Source organism: Anolis sagrei, chromosome 1 (assembly GCF_037176765.1).
Source record: "Anolis sagrei isolate rAnoSag1 chromosome 1, rAnoSag1.mat, whole genome shotgun sequence".
Classification (NCBI taxonomy): Eukaryota; Metazoa; Chordata; class Lepidosauria; order Squamata; family Dactyloidae; genus Anolis; species Anolis sagrei.
In genome coordinates, this window is record NC_090021.1 from 25,522,873 (window position 1) to 25,546,407 (window position 23,535).

Consider the following 23,535-nt stretch of genomic DNA (forward strand, 5'->3'; position numbering starts at 1 on the left):
GCTGCAAAAAGAGAGCTTTAGTTCTACAACCAAAGTTGTCTTATGTCTAAAAGAAATGCACACCGCATAGTTACTTACAATTTTTCAAAGATAAGGATAAAGGACTGTAAAACAATTTCTGTAAGTAGAATACTCAGAAGTAAATAAAGATCATGTATCTACATCAATATGAAATACTTGCATCTAGACTGAAGTAATAATATACACAATTTTGTGATTAGCTTTGTACACCAGAGAAGATGTAACCATGCCTGGGTAGAGATAATGATTGCTCTGCCTGTCAGGTTGTTTCCTGTGTGTTTCTGAAATCAGCACTTTTTTCCTACTAGGGAGACCTGAAGCAGTTCCTAAGGATTTCCAGATCTAAAGATGAGAAACTCAAGCCTCAACCCATTAGCACAAAACAGAAGGTAAAGTGACAAAGCATTTCTTCACCAGGAGATCTCTAAGCATCAAAATGTAGAGAACCTTCTTTAATTGTGATAGAGGTGATGATGTAGAGCCAGTGTCCTAAGAGGGCAATGATGGCATTATTTGTTGTTGTTGTTATATCCTCATTGCACCTTTTCTCTCTTAAAAGATAATAATGAGCATTGCTCAGGCAGTTTGGAGTGGCATACAAATACTGTTTAACTACTGCTGCCATCATACCTTAGACTAGCCAGATTGGCTGTGATTAATAGGTTATATAATCTGGAAACTTGTGGAGATGCCTAGAGGAAAATATGTATCCGTCATTAATATGTTCAAGTTCAATATGTTTATTGTGCTAACCAAATACTGTGACAGAACTTTGAACTATACAGAACATTCCAGATAAAAAGTACAGAAGACAGTAACCAAACTTATTACCAGTCTCATAAAAAGAATAAAAAAACATTTCAAGTTACAGATTTCTGGGTTGCCAATATGGAAATCACATTAATGCTTGGAGTTTCTATAGCAGTTTTCTCTAGAACTGTTTCTGATTCAAAGTATAATCCTTGGACTCACAGAAAAAACACAGTCTCTACTACCAAAGATTTGAGAAATCTATCTCTGAGGCTGCAATACAGTAGAGAGTTTAGTATGTAGTGCACAGTGTTTTAATAGTCTCAGGAAAATTGACAGTACTGTACAGTGTGGGAAACACACTAGCAGCCTGTCACTTCCGCTCTTCTCCCTGCCAGTTGCAGGATCCTGACATTGATTATAGCATTTATTAGAGCAGGTGCTTGTCTTTTCTCTGCAGGTTTCCTTCTGCTGCCAAGTGGCATTGGGCATGGAGCATCTCTCCAACAACAGATTTATACACAAAGACCTGGCAACTCGCAACTGCCTTGTCAGCGCACAAAGGCAGGTGAAGGTGTCAAGCCTGAGCCTCAGCAAGGATGTTTACAACAGGTGAGGAGTCATGCAGGTCTCCCTTGTGTGGCTGGGCTGGGAGCAGTGTGTTGTGTCTAGTGCAAAGCTGATCTGCTGTTTCCTTCCCTGTGATCAGCGAATACTATCATTACCACCAAACCTGGATCCCCCTCCGCTGGATGCCCCCAGAAGCTGCCTTGGAGGATGAATTCTCTACAAAGTCTGATGTGTGGTCCTTTGGGGTTGTCATGTGGGAAATATTCACACTGGGGGAAATGCCCTATTCCAAGCTGGCAGATGAAGAGGTGCTAGCAGGTATGTGGACGGATCGCTGGTGATTTGTTCTCTAACTAGCAAAATATGCACAATCCCCTGGGTATTGCGTGCTTCATGGCAAGCTCTTTGGCTCAGTAAAAAGGGACTAAAGACAAAGAAGGAAGGAAAAGATGTTTACATGGGACTAGAAGCATGGTGCAAATAGGAAGGAGCAGTGTAACTACTTTCCTGGGAATTTTATCTTACAGATATCTATTCACTGAATACAGATAAATATTTCTTTTAATGCAAGTACTTATAAAAACTGTTGGTCTTTGAAAGAAGAATGGCCCTTCTAACATACAGCTTGCTACAAAACTTGAAAAATAAAGTGTGCTTTTTGCTTTCTTTTTCTCAGATGCAAATTTATGCAGATCTTATCAGGGTGACAAGGACTAATCATTGTGTGGAATTAATAAAAGTGATAGCCTTTATTTTTTGCACCTTGTTTACCCCATACTTTAGTGCAGGGTTCACAGAATAAGAAATACGTTTTTGGCCATTGCTTGAGAATGGGAATTCTTCCCCCCTCAGTCTTAGTTATAAAGCTTCTTGTTGGCCTAAGCAGAGCTGATCTGGGTTGGAGAGGAACAGGAATATAGTAAGAAGTTTCACTGAATCTAACATACAGCTTGAAGGCAAGTAAAAATAGAGGCTGTACTCATGTTGAGGTGCTTAGTGCTGAATTAGTATTAAATGCATACTACTTTCAAAGTATGGGATATGAGTTGTTGTGAGCTTTCCGGTCTGTATGACCATGTTCCAGAAGTATTCTCTCCCACATCTATGGGAGGCATCCTCAGAGATTGTGAGGTCTGTTGGAAACAGATTGTGAGGCAAATGAGGTTTAAATATCTGTGGAATGTCCAGGGTGGGAGAAAGAACTCTTGTCTGTTTGAGGCAAGTGTGAATCGTGCAATTGCCATACAGCCCGGAAACATGGCCATACAGCCTGGAGAACTCACAGCAACCCAGTGATTCTGGCCATGAAAGCCTTCAGCAATATATGGGATATGAGTTTTGCTGGTTCTCACTCTCTGCTTTGACTCTCCATCTTTAGGTTTACAGTCTGGGAAGATGAAGCTTCCCCATCCAGAGGGTTGCCCCTCCAAGCTGTATAAGTTGATGCAGCGCTGCTGGTCTGCCAGCCCGAAGGACCGTCCGTCTTTCAGTGAGATCGCCAACATGCTTGGAGAGAGCCCATCGGAAAGCAAGGCGTGAGCAGGGATGCTCTAGCCCCTCTTGCCGGAGCTCGGTATTAGCTGAAACCTCGTTTTGGCATTTTGACTGTTACAGACTCTCAAACGGGACCTAAGAGTTGAACCCCAAAGGGACCATGGATTCTTAAAGCTGATTGTCAGAGGTTGTGGACACCATTCCTCTTGATCTGCAGCCTCTTCACCAAGGTCCCAATCCCCTGCGCCTGACCAGGCTGCATTCCTCCAGGTTCTACCTCCAACTACCCACAGGGCTAATTCATGACATCCAAGAGATGAAGGGGGTGTGGGGACTCACTACCACAGGCCAGATTTACCAGTGGAAGACTGTGGCAAGGATTGGGACTTCTCTGTCATGGCACATCTAACTTTCCCTTTTGCCCATCCTTTCCTTCTTGAATCCTTTTTCTTAAAAAAGCACAGGCAGGTTCTTCTAAGGGAGACTCTTTAACTTGGGGAGGGAGCACACCATAAGGGGTGGGGAGGGTTTCTATGCTTCTGCGCGGTTCACAGGGTTCAGGGTGAAGGCCCTGGGATGTCTGAAGTGAGAAAAAGGCCCTGATGTTTTGGGGAGTCTGGCGGCTTCCATACATACAAATCTGTATCCCTTTCTGTAGATGATGGAGCTTCCTGCTACAGACATCTTCCGTCATTCCACATTTGGACCATTTCTGAGCTTGCCAACCTTCTCCCATGTAAGTGGCTTGACCCAGGATGCTTTGGACCATGACCTGCCCTGGGTGGATAGCCCCATCTGACAAGAGTTGGGTGTTTTCTATCCATGGCTGTATCCCTGCCATTTCCATGGAAGTGGGCCCTTGCGCACAATCTAGTGTCCTCCCACACTGGAAAGGAGGCCCCTTCCTTATCTCCCACCACATGCTGTCCTCTTCTTAAGTCTTTGAGGAACCAGTATATTTATTAGGCAGAACTTCTGTCTTTTTCTGTCTCCTCCTGGTCCTGTCAGTCTGTCAGGCCTTCTGGCACCTCCCAACATATCCAAACATAGGAGCAACAAACACTAAGTGCCTGGCATATGAAGGAGATTCTCACTCGCTTTCCTGACTATCCAATGCCGCCTTTTTTATATAATTATTTGGGGCAATGTTTCTTTTTTCCTTTCTTACTTTTTTTTAATGTTGACACCTCTCAGCCTTAGTAATTTTTTTATATATATGTTATTACTGGAAGTGCAGCCTAGAGTCATTTTAGTTACAGTTTGCTTGAGCGGAGAGGGGTAGAACAGCCAAGAGATTTTTTTAAAGATGAAATATGCTGCTTTCAATAAAAGTTCCCTCTGTTTTTACAAAAAAACAACAACAAGGTAAACCTAGGCCTGTGTCACTTCTTTTCTTTATTCTAAGTGAATCTTGCTATCAAATATAAAATTCTTACAGATGCTGGTGGGGCAGCTAATAATAATAATAATAATAATAATAATAATAATAATTCATTGAAACTTGTGCCAGTGGGATCACAAACCGGAATCGTTACAGAGAATTAACACGCCAAACTCCTCTGGGACTTCCGGATTCAGACAGACAGAGTTTTGGAGCACAATACTCCTGACCTCACAATTGTGTTAAAAAACAAAGTATGGATCGTCGATGTCGCAATCCCAGGTGACAGTAGGATTGCAGAGAAACAACAGGAAAAGCTGACACAATATGAGGATTTAAAGATCAAACTGCAAAGACTCTGGCACAAGCCAGTAAAGGTGGCCCCAGTGGTGATCGGTACACTGGGTGCAGTGCCTAAAGACCTTGGCCTGCACTTAAACACAATTGGCGCTGACAAAATTAACATCTGCCATCTGCAAAAGGCCACCCTACTGGGATCTGCACACATTATTCGCCGATACATCACACAGTGTCCGACATGTGATCCAATTGAACAGCCAGCAGAGTGTCTGCTGTGGACTCATCTTGTTGTGTTTCTAATAATAATAATAAATTTATTTATTTCTTACCCACCTCTACTTGCAGCTCAAGGCAAGTTACAACACAGTAAACACAGACAGATAAAACACAACACTGTTATATGTTCATAGAATAATAGAGTTGGAAGACACCACATTGGGCTATCAAGTCCAACCCCTGCCATGTAGGAAAAGCACAATCAAAGCACCTTTGACAAATAGCCATCCAGGCTCTGTTTAAGAGCTTCCAAGAAAGGAGCTACCACTCACTTCGAAGCAGAGAGTTCCGCTGTTGAACATCTCTTACGGTCAGGAAGTTCTTCCTAATGTTCAGGTGAAATCTCATTTCTTGTCATTTTAACCCATTGCTCCTAGTCCTAGTTTCCCAGGTATGACACAAAATATGACAAAATACACACAAGACCAACACCAAAATAATACCACAAATACAGGGCCAGTTGAGTATCCCAGAGGCTTATGGTTTGCATAAGTTGGCTAGGACTAATAAGAAATAGGAAGACAATGAAATAGTGCCATAGCCATGACAACATAATATAGAATTCTGTGGTTTGTAGTTCATTGAGTCCCAGGAGCTCTGGCTGAGAATTATAAATGACCCTCCTTAAACTGCAAATCCTAGGATTCAATTAGATGTCACCGTGGCATTCCAAGTGGAAATAACACTATACTACCCAGTGTAATGTGTGATAAGGCTCACGAACACAGACAAGTCTTTACAGTTAAAAAATAACAAACTTTATAGGCACACATTAGGACAATTCCAGCATCTGTGGAAACAATGGCAAGAATCTAGGAACTTATGAAATTACTTAAGTTTAGCCAATTAATCCGTAGTAGAAAGTAGAATGCAAAATTGTGTTACCTTTAAGTGTAATTTCAGTGTGAATGCATTCTGGTGTGGTGGTTTGAACACTGGGCAATTCTTGCTAAGAACATCCCAAGGGTCTGGGGAACAAGCCCTATGAGGAGCGGCTTAAAGAGCTGGGCATGTTTAGCCTGAAGAAGAGAAGGCTGAGAGGAGACATGATAGCCATGTTTAAATATGTGAGAGGAAGGGAGGAGGGAGTGAACTTGTTTTCTGCTGCCCTGGAGACTAGGACGCGGAACAATCGCTTCAAACTACAAGAAAGGAGATTCCATCTGAACATTAGGAAGAGAGTGAGAGTGATTGTGAGAGCTGTTCAGCAGTGGAACTCTCTGCCCCATAGTGTGGTGGAGGCTCCTCCTTTGGAAGCTTTTAAACCTAGGCTGGATGGCCATCGGTTGGGGGTGCTTTGAATGCAATTTTCCTGCTTCTTGGCAGGGAGTTGGACTGGATGGTCCACGAGGTCTCTTCCAACTCTATGATTCTATAGGTTCACCGTGTGTGTAAGAAAACTAAAAACTGGTAGGTGAACTTATACGAGGCACCAACTTCCATGCATTTTCTATGTAGCAAAGTTAAAAAAAAAGTGCTACTTGTGATAAATTTGGAAGCACGATAAGGCAGACCACATGTGAAATTGTTCTGTGCCTGGCTTATTTTAGCAGTTGCTTGTGACCAATGGACTACGTCTATTCCATTTCAGAAAACACAATGGAATGAGGTTGCAAAATTGTTGCCCGCAGTTTCAGACGGTTACCCATTAAGATTCCAGGAGCTATGAAAGCAGTTCATAATGTAGTTCTTAGTGGCCGTCAAGTCGGCTTCGACTTATGGAGACCCCATGAATGAGACACCTCCAAGTCACATCATCAACATAATGCAGTTTCCTAAATAGTTTCACAACTGAAAGGTCCCTTTACGAACGAGCAAAAGCTCTCATCGCATCATCATTAGGCTTGAATAAGCAACCACTGGATGAGCCCAAACTACACTATAGAGCCAAATACAATGGAATCATGGGAGTTGTAAGGAGCCCTCGGTGGCACAATGGGTTAAACCTTTGTGCCGGCAGGACAGAAGACCGATAGGTCAGAGGTTCAAATCTGGAGAGACGGTAGATGAGCTCCGTCAGTCAGCTCCAGCTCCCCATGCGGGGACATAAGAGAAGCCTCCCACATCCCACAAAGATGGTAAAACATCAAACATCTGGGGAGTCCCCTGGGCAACGTCCTTGCAGACAGCCAATTCTCTCACACCAGAAGCAACTTGCAGTTTCTCAAGTCACAAAAAAGGAGTTGTATATGTACAAAGTCTTTAACCTGACTCTGAAAGCTCTGGTGCCATATAAAGCTACTAGTCTCAGGTTTTCATAGCATTGGGCCAGGGCAGCTAAAGCAGTATCAAGCTGCATTATTTCTACTGTGTAGATGCACACCATATCAGAGGCATCAGAGCCCCCGGTTGCACAGTAGGTTAAATCCCTGTGCTGGCAGGACTGAAGATCAACAGGTCACAGGTTCGAATCCGGGGAGAGCGTGGATGAGCTGCCTTTATCAGCTCCAGCTCCTCATACGGGGACATGAGAGAAGCCTCCCACATCCCACAAGGATGATAAAACATCAAAACATCCAGGTGTCCCTTGGGCAACGTCCTTGCAGTCGGCCAATTTTCTTACACCAGAAGTGACTTGCAGTTTCTCAAGTCACTCTTGACACGACCTCCTCCCCCCCCCCCCCCCCCCGATATATATATATATCTCAGAGGCATTTCAGTTTGCATCTGTGGACTCTGTAAGCATATACAGCAACAAAAATTGCTTATTCACACTGCTTTCCCAATCCGCATAGACCCTATATTTGTCCATTAACGTTACATACATCACACTGGAGCGAGTTTGTCTTAAACAGCCACACATTTCCCATGGGCGAACTCACTTTGAAGTGAGTTGCTTTCAGAAAAATTCTCCTATTTGCACTACTGGCTTTAGTCTCCCCCTTTTCATATTATTACTGGACTGACGTAATCTATCTACCTGTAGTGTACATACATCTCTAGGATAATGATGAATTCTAGATGTGTTAATTTCATTCGCCACTTGAGGGCGCTATACTATAGGGCCATTTAAGCAGAACACCTGGTTTTTCAGGGAGAGAAGTCCCACATTTACCAAAAAAAATACTGATGTGAATTAACAGGATTTGGGATGGGCTTCTGGAATTAAAAGCTGTTGCTGCGTGTTTTGGAGGAGATTAAGAACAGTGCTGGTGAATGACATCGGAGTTTATTAACTCATCATTAGCGACAAGATCTAGTTGGATAGCCTCAGTTCAACTCAATCAGGTGATGTTGTTCAGAGGCTCTAGGGATGCATTTACATCAGGCATGAGCTTAAGTGGCTGAGGGGAAAAAGAAGGGGCTTAAGGCTGATAGGAATTGTGGGAGTTGAAGTCCAAAACATATGGAGGGCCCAAGTTGGCCCATGAACTACCGCATAGTTTATTAGTAATCAACCTGTGGGTCCCCAGGTGTTTTGGCCTACAACTCCCAGAAATGCCAGCCATTTTACCAGCTGTTAGTATATATGGAAGTTGAAGGTCAAAACATCTGGGGACCCACAGGCTGAGAACCACTGGTGTAGTGGGAAAAGGCCTGTAGTTGACCACTATGGAAACAAAGTGCTGGATTAGGAAGGTGCAAAATATAGCCCAGTGTCTTGAAGGCACTAGATCCCATTGGATCTTCTAAAGCTAAGCAGAATCAGCTCTGGCTGGTACTTAGATGGGTGACAAACAACAAAGACCAGGTGCTGTAGGCTATATTTCAGAGGAAAGAACTGGCAAAACCATCTTGACCAAGAAAACCCTATGAAATTCATGCAATCACCATAAATCGACAAGGGACCTGAAGGTACAGATACACACACAATTCTGTTTTTTATGGTTGCCTTCAAAGGGCCATTGGATCCATGCATGGCAAACCTGTGCATGTAGAGGGCCAACTATTTTTGACACAGTGGTCAGTACTGTTTAGTTTTTACCATATTTGCGTCCCCAGCTGTTATTGAATGACAACTCCCATCACTTTTGATTATCCACCATGCAAACTGGGGATAATGGAAATTTCAACCTAACAGCACTTGTAGCTCTGAGGTTGCGGAAAGATGAAAGGGCATTTTTTATTTTTTTTATTTTTTTACATCATTTCTGTCCCACTCTTCTCTCCTCACAGGGGACGCAGAGCAGCGTACAAACGTTATACAGACATATAGGCAAACATTCAGTGCTGTTATACAATTGACATAAATACCTATTTATCTACTCACATTGCTGTTTCCTATTTGCTAGGTGGGTAGAAGCTGGGCTGATGGCCAGGAGCTCACCCTGACTCAGGCTTGAACTGTAAACCTTTTGATTGGCAAGATTTACTGCAGCTGGCAGTTAGCCTGCTGTGCTAAAGCTCGGCCTATTGCAATGTCAGACATCATCTCCACAAGCTTTGTATTTTCATTCAAACCCCACTGCTCTGACTGAAAAAAGAACAAACTGCAGCCTTCCAGATATAATAATTATAAGCCGGGTTGCAGCTAAACATCAAAAAACCCAAGATTATGGCAACAAGAATGATTGACAACTGGAAAATAGAGGGAGAAAACGTGGAGGCCGTGACAGACTTTGTATTTCTAGGTGCAAAGATTACTGCAGATGCAGACTGTGGCCAGGAAATCAGAAGACGCTTACTTCTTGGGAGGAGAGCAATGTCCAGTCTCGATAAAATAGTAAAGAGTAGAGACATCAGACTGGCAACAAAGATCCGCCTAGTCAAAGCCATGGTATTCCCTGTAGTAACCTACGGATGTGAGAGCTGGACCTTAGAGAAGGCTGAGCGAAGGAAGATGAATGCTTTTGAGCTGTGGTGCTGGAGGAAAGTGCTGAGAGTGCCTTGGACTGCGAGAAGATCCAACCAGTCCATCCTCCAGGAAATAAAGCCCGGCTGCTCATTGGAGGGAAGGATACTAGAGACAAAGTTGAAGTACTTTGGCCACATCATGAGGAGACAGGAAAGCCTAGAGAAGACAATTATGCTGGGGAAAGTAGAAGGAAAAAGGAAGAGGGGCCGACCAAGGGCAAGATGGATGGATGGCATCCTTGAAGTGACTGGACTGACCTTGAAGGAGCTGGGGGTGGTGACGGCCGACAGGGAGCTCTGGCGTGGGCTGGTCCATAAGGTCATGAAGAGTCGGAGGCAACTGAACGAATGAACAACAACACAACACAACAATGATAATTTATTTATATTCTGCTTTATCTCCCCAAAGGGACTCAGGGCAGATTCCAAACATAAAAGGCAAACATTCAGTGCCCGAATACAACAACAATATATCCATACTAACAAAACTTAAACAACCCAACATATAAACATTGTTTATTTGATTGTTTATTATTTTAAGTGTTTTACTATGTTATGTTTCTCAGGCATTGAACATATGCTGATCTTTTGTTGTACATCGCTCTGAGTCTCTTTTGGGACACAGGGCGGTATAGAAATAACAACAACAACTGTATCACAACTCCCATTAGCTCTATGTTGTGGATATTTAATGATGACGAAAATAGGAATTGTAATCCAGCATCTGGAGAGTCACATCAAAGCCCACGGAGGGCTAGATTTGGCTTGGGTTTGACACATGTGCTGTAGGGGATACATTTTAAGACTTTCCCTAGATACCTGAAAGCATGGAAAATAGCGAACTCTGTAATTTGCATATATACTTGTGCCAGAAGCATACATCAATAGCAATGGAGAACCTAGAAATATCTACAAACACCTTTGGGGCAGGGGGAGGACTATTTATAGAGTATGGATAAGTGGAACTGTGGATATTGAATCTGCAGATAAGAAAGTTGTACAGTATTCTCATGATTATAGACCTCCTCACCATCAACTCCACTAGCTATGATTGATGGGAAGTACAGACCAGCAACATCTGGATAATTTCTATGGAACTTTGGCCACTAGAGAATTTTAGAAATGCTATTATAAGCTAATCGTTGCCAAAGCGGCATGTTGTCTGATTCTATGGACATTTTATTCATTTTGCCATAATGCTCCACCTTTATCAAGCACTGTGGGTCTCTGAGCGGCTGAAATTTGTGAAGCCAGAGGTCCTTGTTCAGTTTTGAAGGCACGTCCCTTTTGCTCACATTCCCATGGAAGCAGAATTTCTGCCACCAAAGGAAAAGCAGGAAATCATGTCGCGAAATAAATTTAGCCTCCTGCAAAGTGACAGATTCTCAGCGGAGCTCTTGACAGTTGCTGTGGGAACCAGCTCTTCCAATCTCATTAGATTTGTGTGCAAATTTCAAGAGAACGCCAGCAAGGTGGCACTTCGGTGACTTGTCACAGCCACAACAGGCAAGCTTTCTTTGGAAAATTGACTTGGCACTTGAACATCTGTGGATTATTGTTAGTTCAGTTTATATAGCTACCGCATGGGAAAAAAAAATATCATTTTTGAGTACAGTTCCTAGAATCTCCTAGTCATCATGCCAACAGAGGTTAAGGTTGATGGGAGTTGCAGTCCAATTGGTAACTTTTCCAATAGTTGGCTTTAGCTAAACCCATTAGTCCGGGGGTCCACAAACTTTTAAACGGAGGGCCAAGTCACAGTCCCTCAAACTGTTGGAGGGCCGGATTATAATTGGAAAAAACATGAATGAATTTTTATTTGTAGTGCAAAAAACACTTAAAAACAATACAATAATTAATATGAAGAACAATTTTAACAAATACAAACTTAGTATTTCAAAGGGAAGTGTGGGCCTGCTTTTGGCTGATGAGATAGGATTATTGTTGCTATTGTGTGCTTTCAAGTCATTTCAGACTTAGGTTAACCCTGAGCGATGGCTGCTAAATGACCTTGGAGGGCCATATTTGGCCCCCGGGCCTTAGTTTGAGGACCCCTGCATTAGTCCAACCGGTATATGGAATCCTGAGAATATGGGAGTCATACTATGCCTTGTGTACACAAATCGACAGATTTATTGAAGACACATCTAAATTTAGGGTGTGTCTAGATCAGGCATGGGCAAACTTGGGCCCTCCAGGTGTTTTGGACTTCAACTCCCACAATTCCTAACAGCCTCGGACCCTTCCTATTCTCCCCAAGCCTGCCTATTTCTAGAAAGTACAATTAATGCATTTTGACCCCACTTTAACTACCGTGGTTCAATACTATGGAATCCTGGAATTTGTAGTTTGCAGCCTTTAGCAGAGTAGGCTAAAGACGTTGTAAAACTACAACTGCCATGGTTTCATTTTATTGAGCCCATGGCAATTGAAGTCTTCTACTGCCCTGGAAACGAGGACGAAGAACAACAGCTTCAGACTACAGGAAATGAGATTCCACCTGAACATGAGGAAGAACTTCCTGACTGTGAGAGCTGTTCAGCAGTGGAACTCTCTGCCTTGGAGTGTGGTGGAGGCTCCTCCTTTGGAGGATTTTAAACAGAGGTTGGATGGCCATCTGTCTGGGGTGCTTTGAATGCGATTTTCCTGCTTCTTGGCAGACTGGGGTTGGACTGGATGGCCCACAAGGTCTCTTCCAACTCTGTGATTCTATGAAGTGGGGTCAAACTGCATTAATTCTGCAGTATAGAGGCACTTGATGGGTAATTGATTGTGAGGCGTCTATTCCATGTATGACTAAGTTTGGGTGCAACTCTTGTGTACTCCATCACGTTGAGCACTGTGCAAAAATATTATAATATGCAGGGTTTATTGTGTTTCTGTTTCCTAAGACAGGCGTGAAGGCCCTGCCAAGTTGTGATGTGTTCTTGGCAAGCCCTGCCTCTGTCTCCGAAGCAGACACAGACATGGAACAAAGCGTTTATATCTTACAGTTCTGATCTGTGTTTATCCTCATGCAACCAGTTACAGCCTAATGGCCCCAAATGGTGATGCATACTTAACTTCCACTGAGCTCGTGCAGGTTTGGGTTGTGTAGTTGTGTGTGTGCGGCAATACCAGCCTGGTTTGGGCCCCAGGTTCATTAAAGTCAAAGGTAGTAATAGAGAGAAGAGGAAAGAAAGGAAGGAAGGAAGGAAGGAAGGAAGGAAGGAAGGAAGGAAGGAAGGAAGGAAGGACAAAAGGTGTGTCTACACTGGAGAATTAATGCAGTTTAACTCCACTTTACGGGGACATGTTGCAACCTATCTCTACAGGTTCTCATTTTAGAAAATCTCCCAAAGTCTGTGTAACCTGCATCAATATAGTTATGAGTCCTGCTGATTTCAGGCCTGCAAAACAACGTAGGATAAGATTTCCCATAAATCAAAGTCTGAGGTTGGTATGAATGCAGCCAACCGAAAGCAGTCGATTTTCTCCCCAGAGCAGACTAAATAAGGCCATGTTTCTGCCCCAAAAGACAGGCTAGAGAATACTGGGCTATTATTTATTTTTTAATAGACTCATGCATCTTCATATTAAAAGCACACTTCCCAAAAGAGGTGTGGTTTTTATCCTTTTATTATTTACAGCTGGAAACCTGGGGCCAGCCTGATGATGCGGAACTACAACTCCCAACACCCCACACCATTGTCCAGACTGATGGGACTTAGAGTCAAGTACCATCTCAAGGGCTGCACATTCCATAGTTCTCGTTTCTGTTAAGTTATATTTAGAGTTGGATTAAGAGATGCTAAAGCTCTTTGGTGCATTATCCTAAAAAGAGTATTATTTTAACATTTCTTAAAAAATAAAAAAAATCCTGAGATTCTAAGTCCCAGATGTGAATCTTGCAGCCCTTTAGATGTTATCGGTATGCAATTATCCAGCAGCCCCAACTTGTGATGAGGAATGCTAGGAGGTGAAATCTATCAACACCCGAAGGACTACATAATGTTCACTTTTGCCCTGTTGTACAATTTGCATATGGTCTCTGATTGGCCAGCCAAAACATTCCAACACTCTCAAGTGGCTGAGAGGGGAAAGGAAATTTGCATATGGTTTCTGATTGGCCAGCTTCAACATTCTAAGAGGAGCCCCTAGTGGTGCAGAGGGGGGACCCACAGGTCGCAGGTTCGAATCCGGAGAGAGCATGGATGAGCTCCCTCTGTCAGCTCCAGCTCCTCATGCGGGGACACGAGAGAAGCCTCCCACAAGGATGGTAAAAGATCAAAACATCCTGGTGTCCCCTGGGCAACGTCCTTGCAGACAGCCAATTCTCTCACACCAGAAGCGACTTGCAGTCTCTCCTGACACAACAAAAAAACAACAACAAACTTTTGCCCTAAATTGTAATTGTGTTAGGCACTGACTATTTAATGCCGTTCAAAGCTATAAAGCAGCGGCGAGACAACGAATGCCCACAAAAGCAAGACCTTAATGCACATTAGTGCTCTGGGGTTTGTATAATCACAATAGTTTCGGGCCTCAAACTCATTCCAGATTTCCTGTATAATCATCTGCACAATTAAACAGCTTTTTTCAGTATCAGTTTGCAACTGCATCAAATAGTCAGTGTCGATTTGGCTTAGTTTATATGCAGAAATAACCAGAAATAACAGTTTCTGGTCCTCAAGCAAGAATGCTGCATTTATGTATGTGGCCGCAGTGGCACAATGGGTTAAACCATTTAACTGTTGAATCTGCTGCCCTAAAGATTGGAAGTTCAAAGCCGCAGATCAGGGTGAGCTCCCACTGTTAGCCCTAGCTCCTGCCAACCTAGCAGTTTGAAAACATGCAAATGTGAGTAGATCAATAGGTACTGCTTTGGCGGGAAGGTATTAAAGGCGCCCATGCAGCCATGCTGGCAACTCAACCAGGAGGTGTCTATGGACAACAGCCTCCTTGGCTTGGAAACTGAACAAGAGCATCTCCCCATGGCCAGATTTGAACACCGCCTTCAGAAGAACTGAAAGGGGAAGGCTTTACCTTTGTTATGTTATTTGTACATAATTGTTATTCCACTGTATTAAGGCATTGAATGTTTGCCTGTATGTGTATGTTGTAAACTGCTCTGAGTCCCCTCACGGAGCAAGAGCAGAATATAAATAGTGTGTTGTTGTTGTTGTTGTTGTTGTTGTTGTTGTTATTATTATTATTATTGATCTGTCAACTTATGGCAAGGAGCCCTCGTTGGCACAGTGGGTTAAACCCTTATGCCGGCAGGACTGAAGACCGACAGGTTGCAGGTTCGAATCCGGGGAGAGGCGGATGAGCTCCCTCTACCAGCTCCAGCTCCTTATGCGGGGACATGAGAGAAGCCTCCCACAAGGATGATAAAACATCAAATCATCCGGGCGTCCCCTGGGCAACGTCCTTGCAGACGGCCAATTCTCTCACACCAGAAGTGACTTGCAGATTCTCAAGTCTCTCCTGATACGACCAAAACTTATGGCAGAAAATGCTGGTGATTCTATAAAAAAATAAGGAAGTCTGTGAACAGGGCTATTCAACATTGAGGATGGAGCGACAGCACCCCCCGGTGGATGGAATCAAGCACAACCTCCAAGACGCCGAAGATAGGAAAAGCCTATATACTTCTATCTGTACTTGTCTGCCTTGTCTGTGTATAATGGTATTGAATGTTTGCCGTGTATGTGTTCAGTGATCCGCCTTGAGTCCCCTTCGGGGTGAGAAGGGCGGAATATAAATACTGTAAGTAAATAAATAAATGAGACGAACACAGGGTTTTCTTATCAAGATTTGTTCAGTGGGAGGCTGGATCTCCACTGCCATATAGTCCAGTTTCTGAATCCAGATTATTTGTTTTGATCTGGATTATATAACAACCATTTAATCCTCTGAGATTGAGAGAATGTGACTTGCCCAAGGTTTGAGTTCCATAGCTCTGTAGGTATTTCAACCCTGGTCTCCAGAGTCCTAGTCCAATGCCACTACACCAGGAGTAGACAAACTTGGGCCCTCCAGGTGTTTTGGACTTCAACTCCCACAATTCCTAACAGCCTACCGGCTGTTAGGAATTGTGGGAGTTGAAGTCCAAAACACCTGGAGGGCCCAAGTTTGCCCATGCCTGTACTACACCATGATGGCTCTACTTCAACTTTAAATTAGTCATCAATCTATACTCAAGAAACGAAATGCAAATGGAAAATAGCAAGCAATGTAATAATTGTGAAGCATTATGAATCAGTTAATTACTTTTCAAACCCTATGTAAAGTAATAAAAATAAGTTCCTTTGGAGGAGGAACTTTCCCAGCAATCTGGTAACATCTTATTTCTCATGTCTGGTATTATCTTCATTGGTATTTCCCCACCTTTCTCGTTTGAAATATTTGGAAATACATTGTTGGATCAAAACAAAGGACTTAATAGCGGAGTTCCTTAGCCAAGAAACTGATTTTCCATTGTTTTGTCTTGCAACACAGCTGTTTTGCAAAGAATGGTGCTTTCACAGAAAAGTCTTTGCTGCTGAACCATGGCAAGCTTTCCAAACCTGGCCTCCTACATCAGAGGGGCTGCTTTTGTAAAGCCATCCCGTACTTTGCAAATAGTGATCAAAGGCTGGGCACTTTGCAACTTGAGATAACGGCTGCCAAGTTTGAAATCTAAGATCTGAAAAGTAGGTTTTGTAGCTGATACCTTGCTCTAAAACCCCAATTACGTAACATGTTATGAAAGTGATGCAATACAAATGTCTTTATTAATTTCTAGGGATAGAACTGTATGAGTGTGAAAGCTGGACAATGAAGAAAGAAGACAGCAATAGTGATCAATGCATTTGAAATATGACGTTGTAAGGGAGTTGTACAGATACCACTAAAAAGACAAATGTATGGATTGTAAAGTACAGCTGGCTCCAATTCTCCCTTGAGGCCCAGATGACTAAAAGGAGGCTGTTGTATATGACTCAATGGAAAAGACTGGGAAAGAGGAAGGCAGTAGGAAAAGAGAAAGATGACTCAATCAAGGGAAGGCCTGGAAGAGATCATAAAGGGTTGGTGTAGGGTTTTTTTGGGCTATATGGCCATGTTCTAGAGGCATTCTCTCCTGACGTTTGGCCTGCATCTGTGGCAAGCATTCTCAGAGGTAGCTTGCCACAGATGCAGGCGAAACGTCAGGAGAGAATGCCTCTAGAACATGGCCATATAGTCCAAAAAAACCTACAACAACTGGGTTTACCTATGCCTGATCTAGTCCAATCCCCTGCCATACAGAAACACATAATCAAAGCACTTCTGACAGATGGCCATCCAGTCTCAACTCAAAAACCTTCAGAGAAGGAGTGCCCACCACACTCTGGGGCAGAGAGTTCCACTCTTGAACAGCTCTTGCCATCAGGTAGTTCTTCCTTATGTTGAGGTGGAATCTCCATTCCTGTAGTTTGAACCCATTGCTCTGTGTCCTAGGGTCCCAGGGGCGGCTCAACCCATTACGCAAAGTAAGCATTCACAGTATAGTTGATTTTGCCCAGGGGTGCTCTTGGGGGAAAAAAGACCTTGACATATGCAAGTTGTAGTTACCGAGATGTATAGTTCTCCTACAATCAAAGAGCATTCTGAACTCCACCAATGATGGAATGGAACCAAATATGGCACACAGAACTCCCACGACGAACTGAAAATATATATCAGTGATTGGTTGGGGGGGGGGGGGGTAAGCAAAATACTGTTTGCTTACCGTTGAAAATTACCTAGGGCCGCCTCTGTACGGCCCTTCCACACAGCCCTATATCCCAGAATATAAAGGTAGAAAATCCCACATTATCTAAGTGTGGACTCCGATAACCCAGTTCAAAGTACATATTATGGAATTTTCTGCCTTGATATTCTGGGCTAGGTGGCTGGGTGGAAGGGCCCTAGGATACAAGGAAGATAGTTAAAGAGAAGAGGATTGAAGTTTTCTGTCAGAATGATCCCTGCCAGAAATGGAAAGAATAGGAGGCGCCCTGGTGCTTAAGAGCTGGAGAGGCCTGGAGGCAAGGAGAAAGCTTTAATGAGTGCGTTTGAGTCTGTTTTTTAAAAACTTGCAAATTAATTGAGCCGCAATACTTTTATCAATGTTTTTGCTCCTTCGCTTGCATACATGGCCAGACAATTTGACCTGCAGCTGAATTATTTCCCAGTCTCTAAACTACAATAATTATTTTCACTACAGCCTTATATTTGGCGGCTAATGTACAATATAATTACATCATCATATATCTCTGCTGCTGGGAGGAAGAAGAAGTGCAGGGCTTCTGTGTATAAGCAAAGTGTGCCTCCAGGTGAACTTTCTGAACGTCAGGTATAATCTCCCAGGGCCCTTCCACACAGCCCTATATCCCAGAATATCAAGGCAGGAAATCCCACATTATCTGAGTGTGAACTCAGATAACCCAGTTCAAAGCTGATATTGTGGGATTTTCTGCCTCGATATTCTGAAATATTACTTACTTACTTAGGCGATCCCTCGTTTTCCGAGTATGATGGTCCTCCAATGTTCTTGTGGGTCCGTAAGTGGCTGTGGAGCCCTATTCTTGCTCTGCACCTTCTTCCGCAGTGAGGGCATTGGTTTCCAGGTGGAAGGCGGTCCCGGTCGGGGTTGGCTTGACGCGCCTTCCTCCTGGCACGTTTCTCTCTTTCACCCTCCACTCGTGCCTCCTCGAATTCTGCAGCACTGCTGGTCACAGCCGACCTCCAGCTGGAGCGCTCAAGGGCCAGGGCTTCCCAGTTCTCAGTGTCTATGCCAGAGTTTTTAAGGTTGGCTTTGAGCCCATCTTTAAATCTCTTTTCCTGTCCACCGACATTCCGTTTTCCGTTGATAAGTTCGGAATAGAGCAACTGCTTTGGGAGACGGTGGTCAGGCATCCGGACAACGTGGCCAGCCCAGCGGAGTTGATGTTGGAGGACCATCGCTTCAATGCTGGTGGTCTTTGCTTCTTCCAGCACACTGACGTTTGTCCGCTTGTCTTCCCAGGAGATTTGCAGGATTTTCCGGAGGCAGCGCTGATGGAATCGTTCCAGGAGTTGCATGTGACGTCTGTAGACAGTCCACGTCTCACAGGCGTATAGCAGGGTTGGGAGGACAATAGCTTTATAGACAAGCACCTTGGTCTCCCTACGGATGTCCCGGTCCTCAAACACTCTCTGCTTCATTCGGGAAAATGCTGCACTTGCGGAGCTCAGGCGGTGTTGTATTTCAGCGTCGATGTTGACTTTGGTGGAGAGGTGGCTGCCAAGGTAGCGGAAATGGTCAACATTTTCTAATGTTACACCATTAAGCTGTATCTCTGGCATTGGGGAGGAGTTGGCTGGTGACTGCTGGAAGAGCACTTTGGTTTTCTCAATGTTCAGTGACAGGCCAAGCTTCGTGTATGCTTCTGCGAAGGTGTTTAGAGTGGCTTGTAGATCTTCTTCTGTATGCGCACAGACGACATTGTCATCAGCATACTGGAGTTCTATAACAGATGTTGTTGTAATTTTGGTTTTGGCTTTCAGTCTGCTGAGGTTAAACAGCTTGCCATCTGTCCGATAGATGATTTCCACTCCGGTGGGAAGCTTCCCATCAACAAGGTGAAGTATCATTGCGATGAAGATGGAGAATAGAGTTGGGGCAATAACACATCCCTGTTTGACACCCGATTCCACCTTAAATGGGTCACTTTGGGAGCCATTGCTGTCCAAGACTGTTGCCATCATGTCATCGTGGAGGAGCCGCAGGATGTTCACAAATTTGTTAGGGCATCCGATTTTGTGGAGGATGGTCCAGAGAGCGCTGCGATTCACTGTGTCGAATGCCTTGGCAAGGTCAATGAATGCCATGTACAGAGGTTGGTTTTGTTCCCTGCATTTTTCTTGGAGCTGTCGTGCAGTGAAGATCATGTCCACGGTTCCTCTGGAGGGGCGGAAGCCGTTCTGGGATTCTGGGAGGGTGTCTTCTGAGAGGGGCAGGAGGCGGTTTGCAAGGATTCTTGCGAGGATTTTCCCAGCGGAGGTTAGAAGGGAGATACCACGATAGTTTCCGCAGTCTGTTCTTTCCCCTTTTTTGAAGAGGGTGATGATGGTGGCATCCTTGAAGTCTGCTGGGATTTTCTCGGTCACCCACACTTTTTCTATGAGCTGGTGGAGTTGGTGTGTCAGCTCAGGTCCTCCCTCTTTGAAGATTTCAGCAGGGATCCCATCCGGTCCGCTGGCTTTGTTATTCTTCTGCTGGCTGATGGCATTGCTGACTTCTTCCAAACTAGGCGGTGCTGCAAGCTCATCCCTGGTTTGTTGTTGCGGGATTTGTGAGAGGACCTCTTCGGCCACATTGGAGCTGCGGTTCAGGAGGCTTTGGTAGTGTTCTTTCCAACGTAGTGCAATTGAGTTTTGGTCCTTCAGGAGTTTGGTTCCATCTGATGAGCGTAGAGGCTGTATGCCATGGTTTCTTGGTCCGTAGATGACCTTTGTGGCTTTGAAAAATCCTTGAGCATTATGGGTATCTGCCAGGTGTTGGATTTCTTCAGCCTTCTTTGTCCACCAGATGTTCTTGAGTTCTCTTGTCCTTCTTTGGACCTCGGCTTTTGCACTAGCGTAGATCTTTTTCTTAGCAGCACAGTTGATGTTTCTCTGCCATGTTTGGAAGGCTTTCCTTTTCTTGTCAATTAGCTGTTGGATCTCGATGTCATTTTCATCAAACCAGTCTTGATGTTTCTTGGCTTGGTATCCAATAGTTTCTTCGCAGGCTTGGATGATGGAGGTCTTCAGTTTGTTCCAATGTTCCTCAACATTTTCGGGGTGTTCTGTGGGTAGATGGTTCTTGAGTGCTGTTTGGAGATGGGCTCGTCTGGAGGGCTCCTGAAGGGCTTGGGTGTTCATTTTGCGCCTTGTCTTTCTGCCTTGGAGTCTGCGCTTGGGAGCGATCTTGATGGCCATCGAGGATCGGATTAGCCTGTGGTCAGTCCAGCAGTCGTCAGCACCTGTCATGGCTCTTGTGAGGAGCACGTCACGGCGGTCTCTGGCACGTGTGATTACATAGTCTAAGAGGTGCCAATGCTTTGACCGGGGGTGCTTCCATGATGTCTTGAACTTGTTTTTCTGGCGGAAGAGCGTGTTGGTGATGACAAGGTTGTGTTCCGCACATTTGGTGAGAAGCAGGATGCCATTCGGGTTGCTGTTTCCAACCCCGTCTTTTCCTATGGTTCCTGGCCACAGGTCGAAGTCTCGCCCGACTCTTGCATTGAAGTCCCCCAGGAGGATGATTTTGTCCTCCTTAGGTATCCCCGATAGGACGGTGTCCAGCTGACAGTAGAATTTCTCCTTGATGTCTTCGTCAGCATCTAGTGTTGGTGCATAGGCACTTATGATGGTTGCCCGTTGGTTTTTGGCAAGATTGATTCGGAGGGTTGAGAGACGTTCGTTGATGCCAGTGGGTGCTTCGGACAGATGTTTCACCAGATCATTTCTGATGGCAAAGCCGACTCCGTGCATTCTTTGGTCTTCTTCAGGCAGTCCCTTCCAGAAGAAGGTGTAGCCTCCTTTTTCTTCCTTCAGCTGTCCCTCCCCTGCTCTCCGGGTCTCCTGAAGGGCTGCTATGTCGATGTTGAAGCGTCCCAGCTCCCTTGCAATGATGGCAGTTCTGCGTTCGGGGCGTTCACTGCCACTGTTGTCCATCAGAGTCCGTACGTTCCACGTACCAAAGTTCATTTTTCTTTTTTGGCCGCGGGGTGGTGACCCCACTGGACGCGGCAGTCCAGTCAGGGATGAGAGAGGCAGACTATGTTTAGGGCACCTTTTCTAGCCCCCTCCCCATGTGGGGTGAGCAGAGTGGATCCTCAAAAGGGCTGCTCAGTCGCGGATACAGCTGCCGAACTACTCAACTGCCTCGGTCCTTGAGGTAGAACGACTGAGTCCATACCCACCGCCCATGTGCCAGTCTGTGACTAGGGGCTTCCAGATTTCACAGTCCTGCCCCCGTCGCCACTCGCTGATCGCCATGGGACTTTGGTTGGTTGGTTTTTATTTTCTTTGGAAGACGCCTGTGCGTGGGTTTTTTTAATGTGAACCCCCCCCCCCCTCTGAAATATAGGGCTGTGTGGAAAGGCCCCTACAATAAAGTTTTAGAGGTGCAACTTAGGCCCTTCGACACAGTTGTATAAAATCCCACATTGAACTGTATTATATAGCAGTGTGGACCCTGGGCCCTTCCACACAGCCCTTTATCCCAGGTTATCAAGGCAGGAAATTCCACAATATTTGAGTGTGGATTCGGATAACCCAGTTCAAAGCGGATATCGTGGGATTTTCAGCCTTGATATGGCTGTGTGGATGGGCCCCCAGAATATAAAGGCACCGGGATTGTGGCGCAGCTGGCTGAGTGTCAGCTGCATTAAGATCACTCTGACCAAAAGGTCATGGGTTCGAAGCCAGCTCGGGTTGGAGTGGGTTTCCAACCAATTGTGTAGCCCGTTGTCGACCTTTGCAACCCGAAAGACAGTTGCATCTGTCAAGTAGGAAAATTAGGTACCACCTTAAAGTGTGGGGAGGCTAAATTAACTAATTTATGAGGCCATAAAAAAAGACTTCAGCAAAGCATGCGGGGAATGCGGAAGTACTTCATCAGTGTCGCAGATGGACGATGAAAGCGACAGCTCCCTGGCAGCCAGAAAAAGTTAAATAGCCTCTGTCTATGTCTGTATATGTTGTATGTCAAATTGGCACTGAATGTTTGCCATATATGTGCACACTGTAATCCGCCCTGAGTCCCCTGCGGAGTGAGAAGGGCGGAATATAAAAGCTGTAATAAGTAAATAAATAAATAAAATCCCACAATATCTGCTTTGAACTGGGTTATCTGAGTCCACATTGCCATATAATTCAGTTCAAGGTGGGGTTTTATTCCGCTGTGTAGAAGGAGTCACAGCAGGCCCAGGCCAACTTGGACCTTCTCTTCAAGTGTTTTGAATTCCGAGTCCCAGCATTCCTAAGAGCCTCAGGCCCTTTCCTTTTCCATAAGCGGCTGAGGGGGAAAAGGAAGGGGCCTGAGGCTCTTAGGAATGCTAGGACTTGGGAGTCCAAAACACCTGGATGGCCCAAATTAACCCAGACCTGTGCCAAAGACTTCTCCTCTCTGCCCCAAATGTGAGCGCTTAAGCAGCTGGGGGGGGGGGGGGGGAGGAAGGGGCCTGAGGCTGTTAGGAATGCTGGGAGTTGGAGTCCAAAACACCTGGAAGGCCCAAATTTACCCAGACCGGTGCCACAAGTTTCTCCTCCTCTCTGCTCCAAATGGGAGCACTTAAACGGCTGAGGTGGAAAAGGGAAGGGCCTGAGGCTGTTAGGAATGCTGGGAGTTGGGAGTCCAAAACACCTGGAGGGAAGGCCCAAGTTGTCCCAGACTTGCGTCACAGGTTTCTCCTCCTCTTTGCCCCAAATGAGGAAGAACTTTCTGACTGTGAGAGCCATTCAGCAGTGGAACTCTCTGCCTCGGAGTGTGGTGGAGGCTCCCTATTTGGAAGCTTTTGAACAGAGGCTAGATGGCCATCTGTCAGGGGTGCTTTGAATGCAATATTCCTGCTTCTTGGCAGGGGGTTGGACTGGATGGCCCAGAGGTCTCTTCCAACTCTGATTCTATGAAATGTGGGCGCTAAGGGGTTGAGGGGGAAAAGGAAGGCGCCTGAGGCTGTTGGGAATTATGGGAGTTGGAGTCCAAAACACTTGGAGGGCCCATATTTACCTATACCGTTGTCACAGGCTTCTCCTCCTCTCTGCCCCAAATGTGAGCGCCTAAGTAGCAGAGGAGGGGGGAAGGAAAGGGCCTGAGGCTGTTAGGAATGCTGGGAGTTGGAGTCCACAACACCTGGATGGCCCAAATTAACCCAGACCTGTGCTAAAGACTTCTTCTCCTCTTTGCAGAAAATGTGATCGCTTAAGCAGCT

At 44.9% G+C, this 23,535-nt stretch overlaps 1 protein-coding gene across 5 annotated transcripts in view; it reads left to right on the forward strand.

Moving 5' to 3' along the window:
* The window catches only part of PTK7 (protein tyrosine kinase 7 (inactive)), a 124,567-nt gene extending 120,358 nt beyond the window's left edge, over positions 1-4,209 (forward strand). For all 5 annotated transcript variants that reach the window (XM_060754430.2, XM_060754431.2, XM_067463482.1 and 2 more), the window contains exons 17-20: positions 330-410; positions 1,232-1,383; positions 1,481-1,659; positions 2,720-4,209. In XM_060754430.2, coding sequence (XP_060610413.2) covers positions 330-410; positions 1,232-1,383; positions 1,481-1,659; positions 2,720-2,880 — 573 coding nt within the window. In that variant the 3' untranslated portion in view covers positions 2,881-4,209. The remainder of the gene's footprint in view (positions 1-329; positions 411-1,231; positions 1,384-1,480; positions 1,660-2,719) is intronic.
* Positions 4,210-23,535: the final 19,326 nt, after the last annotated feature.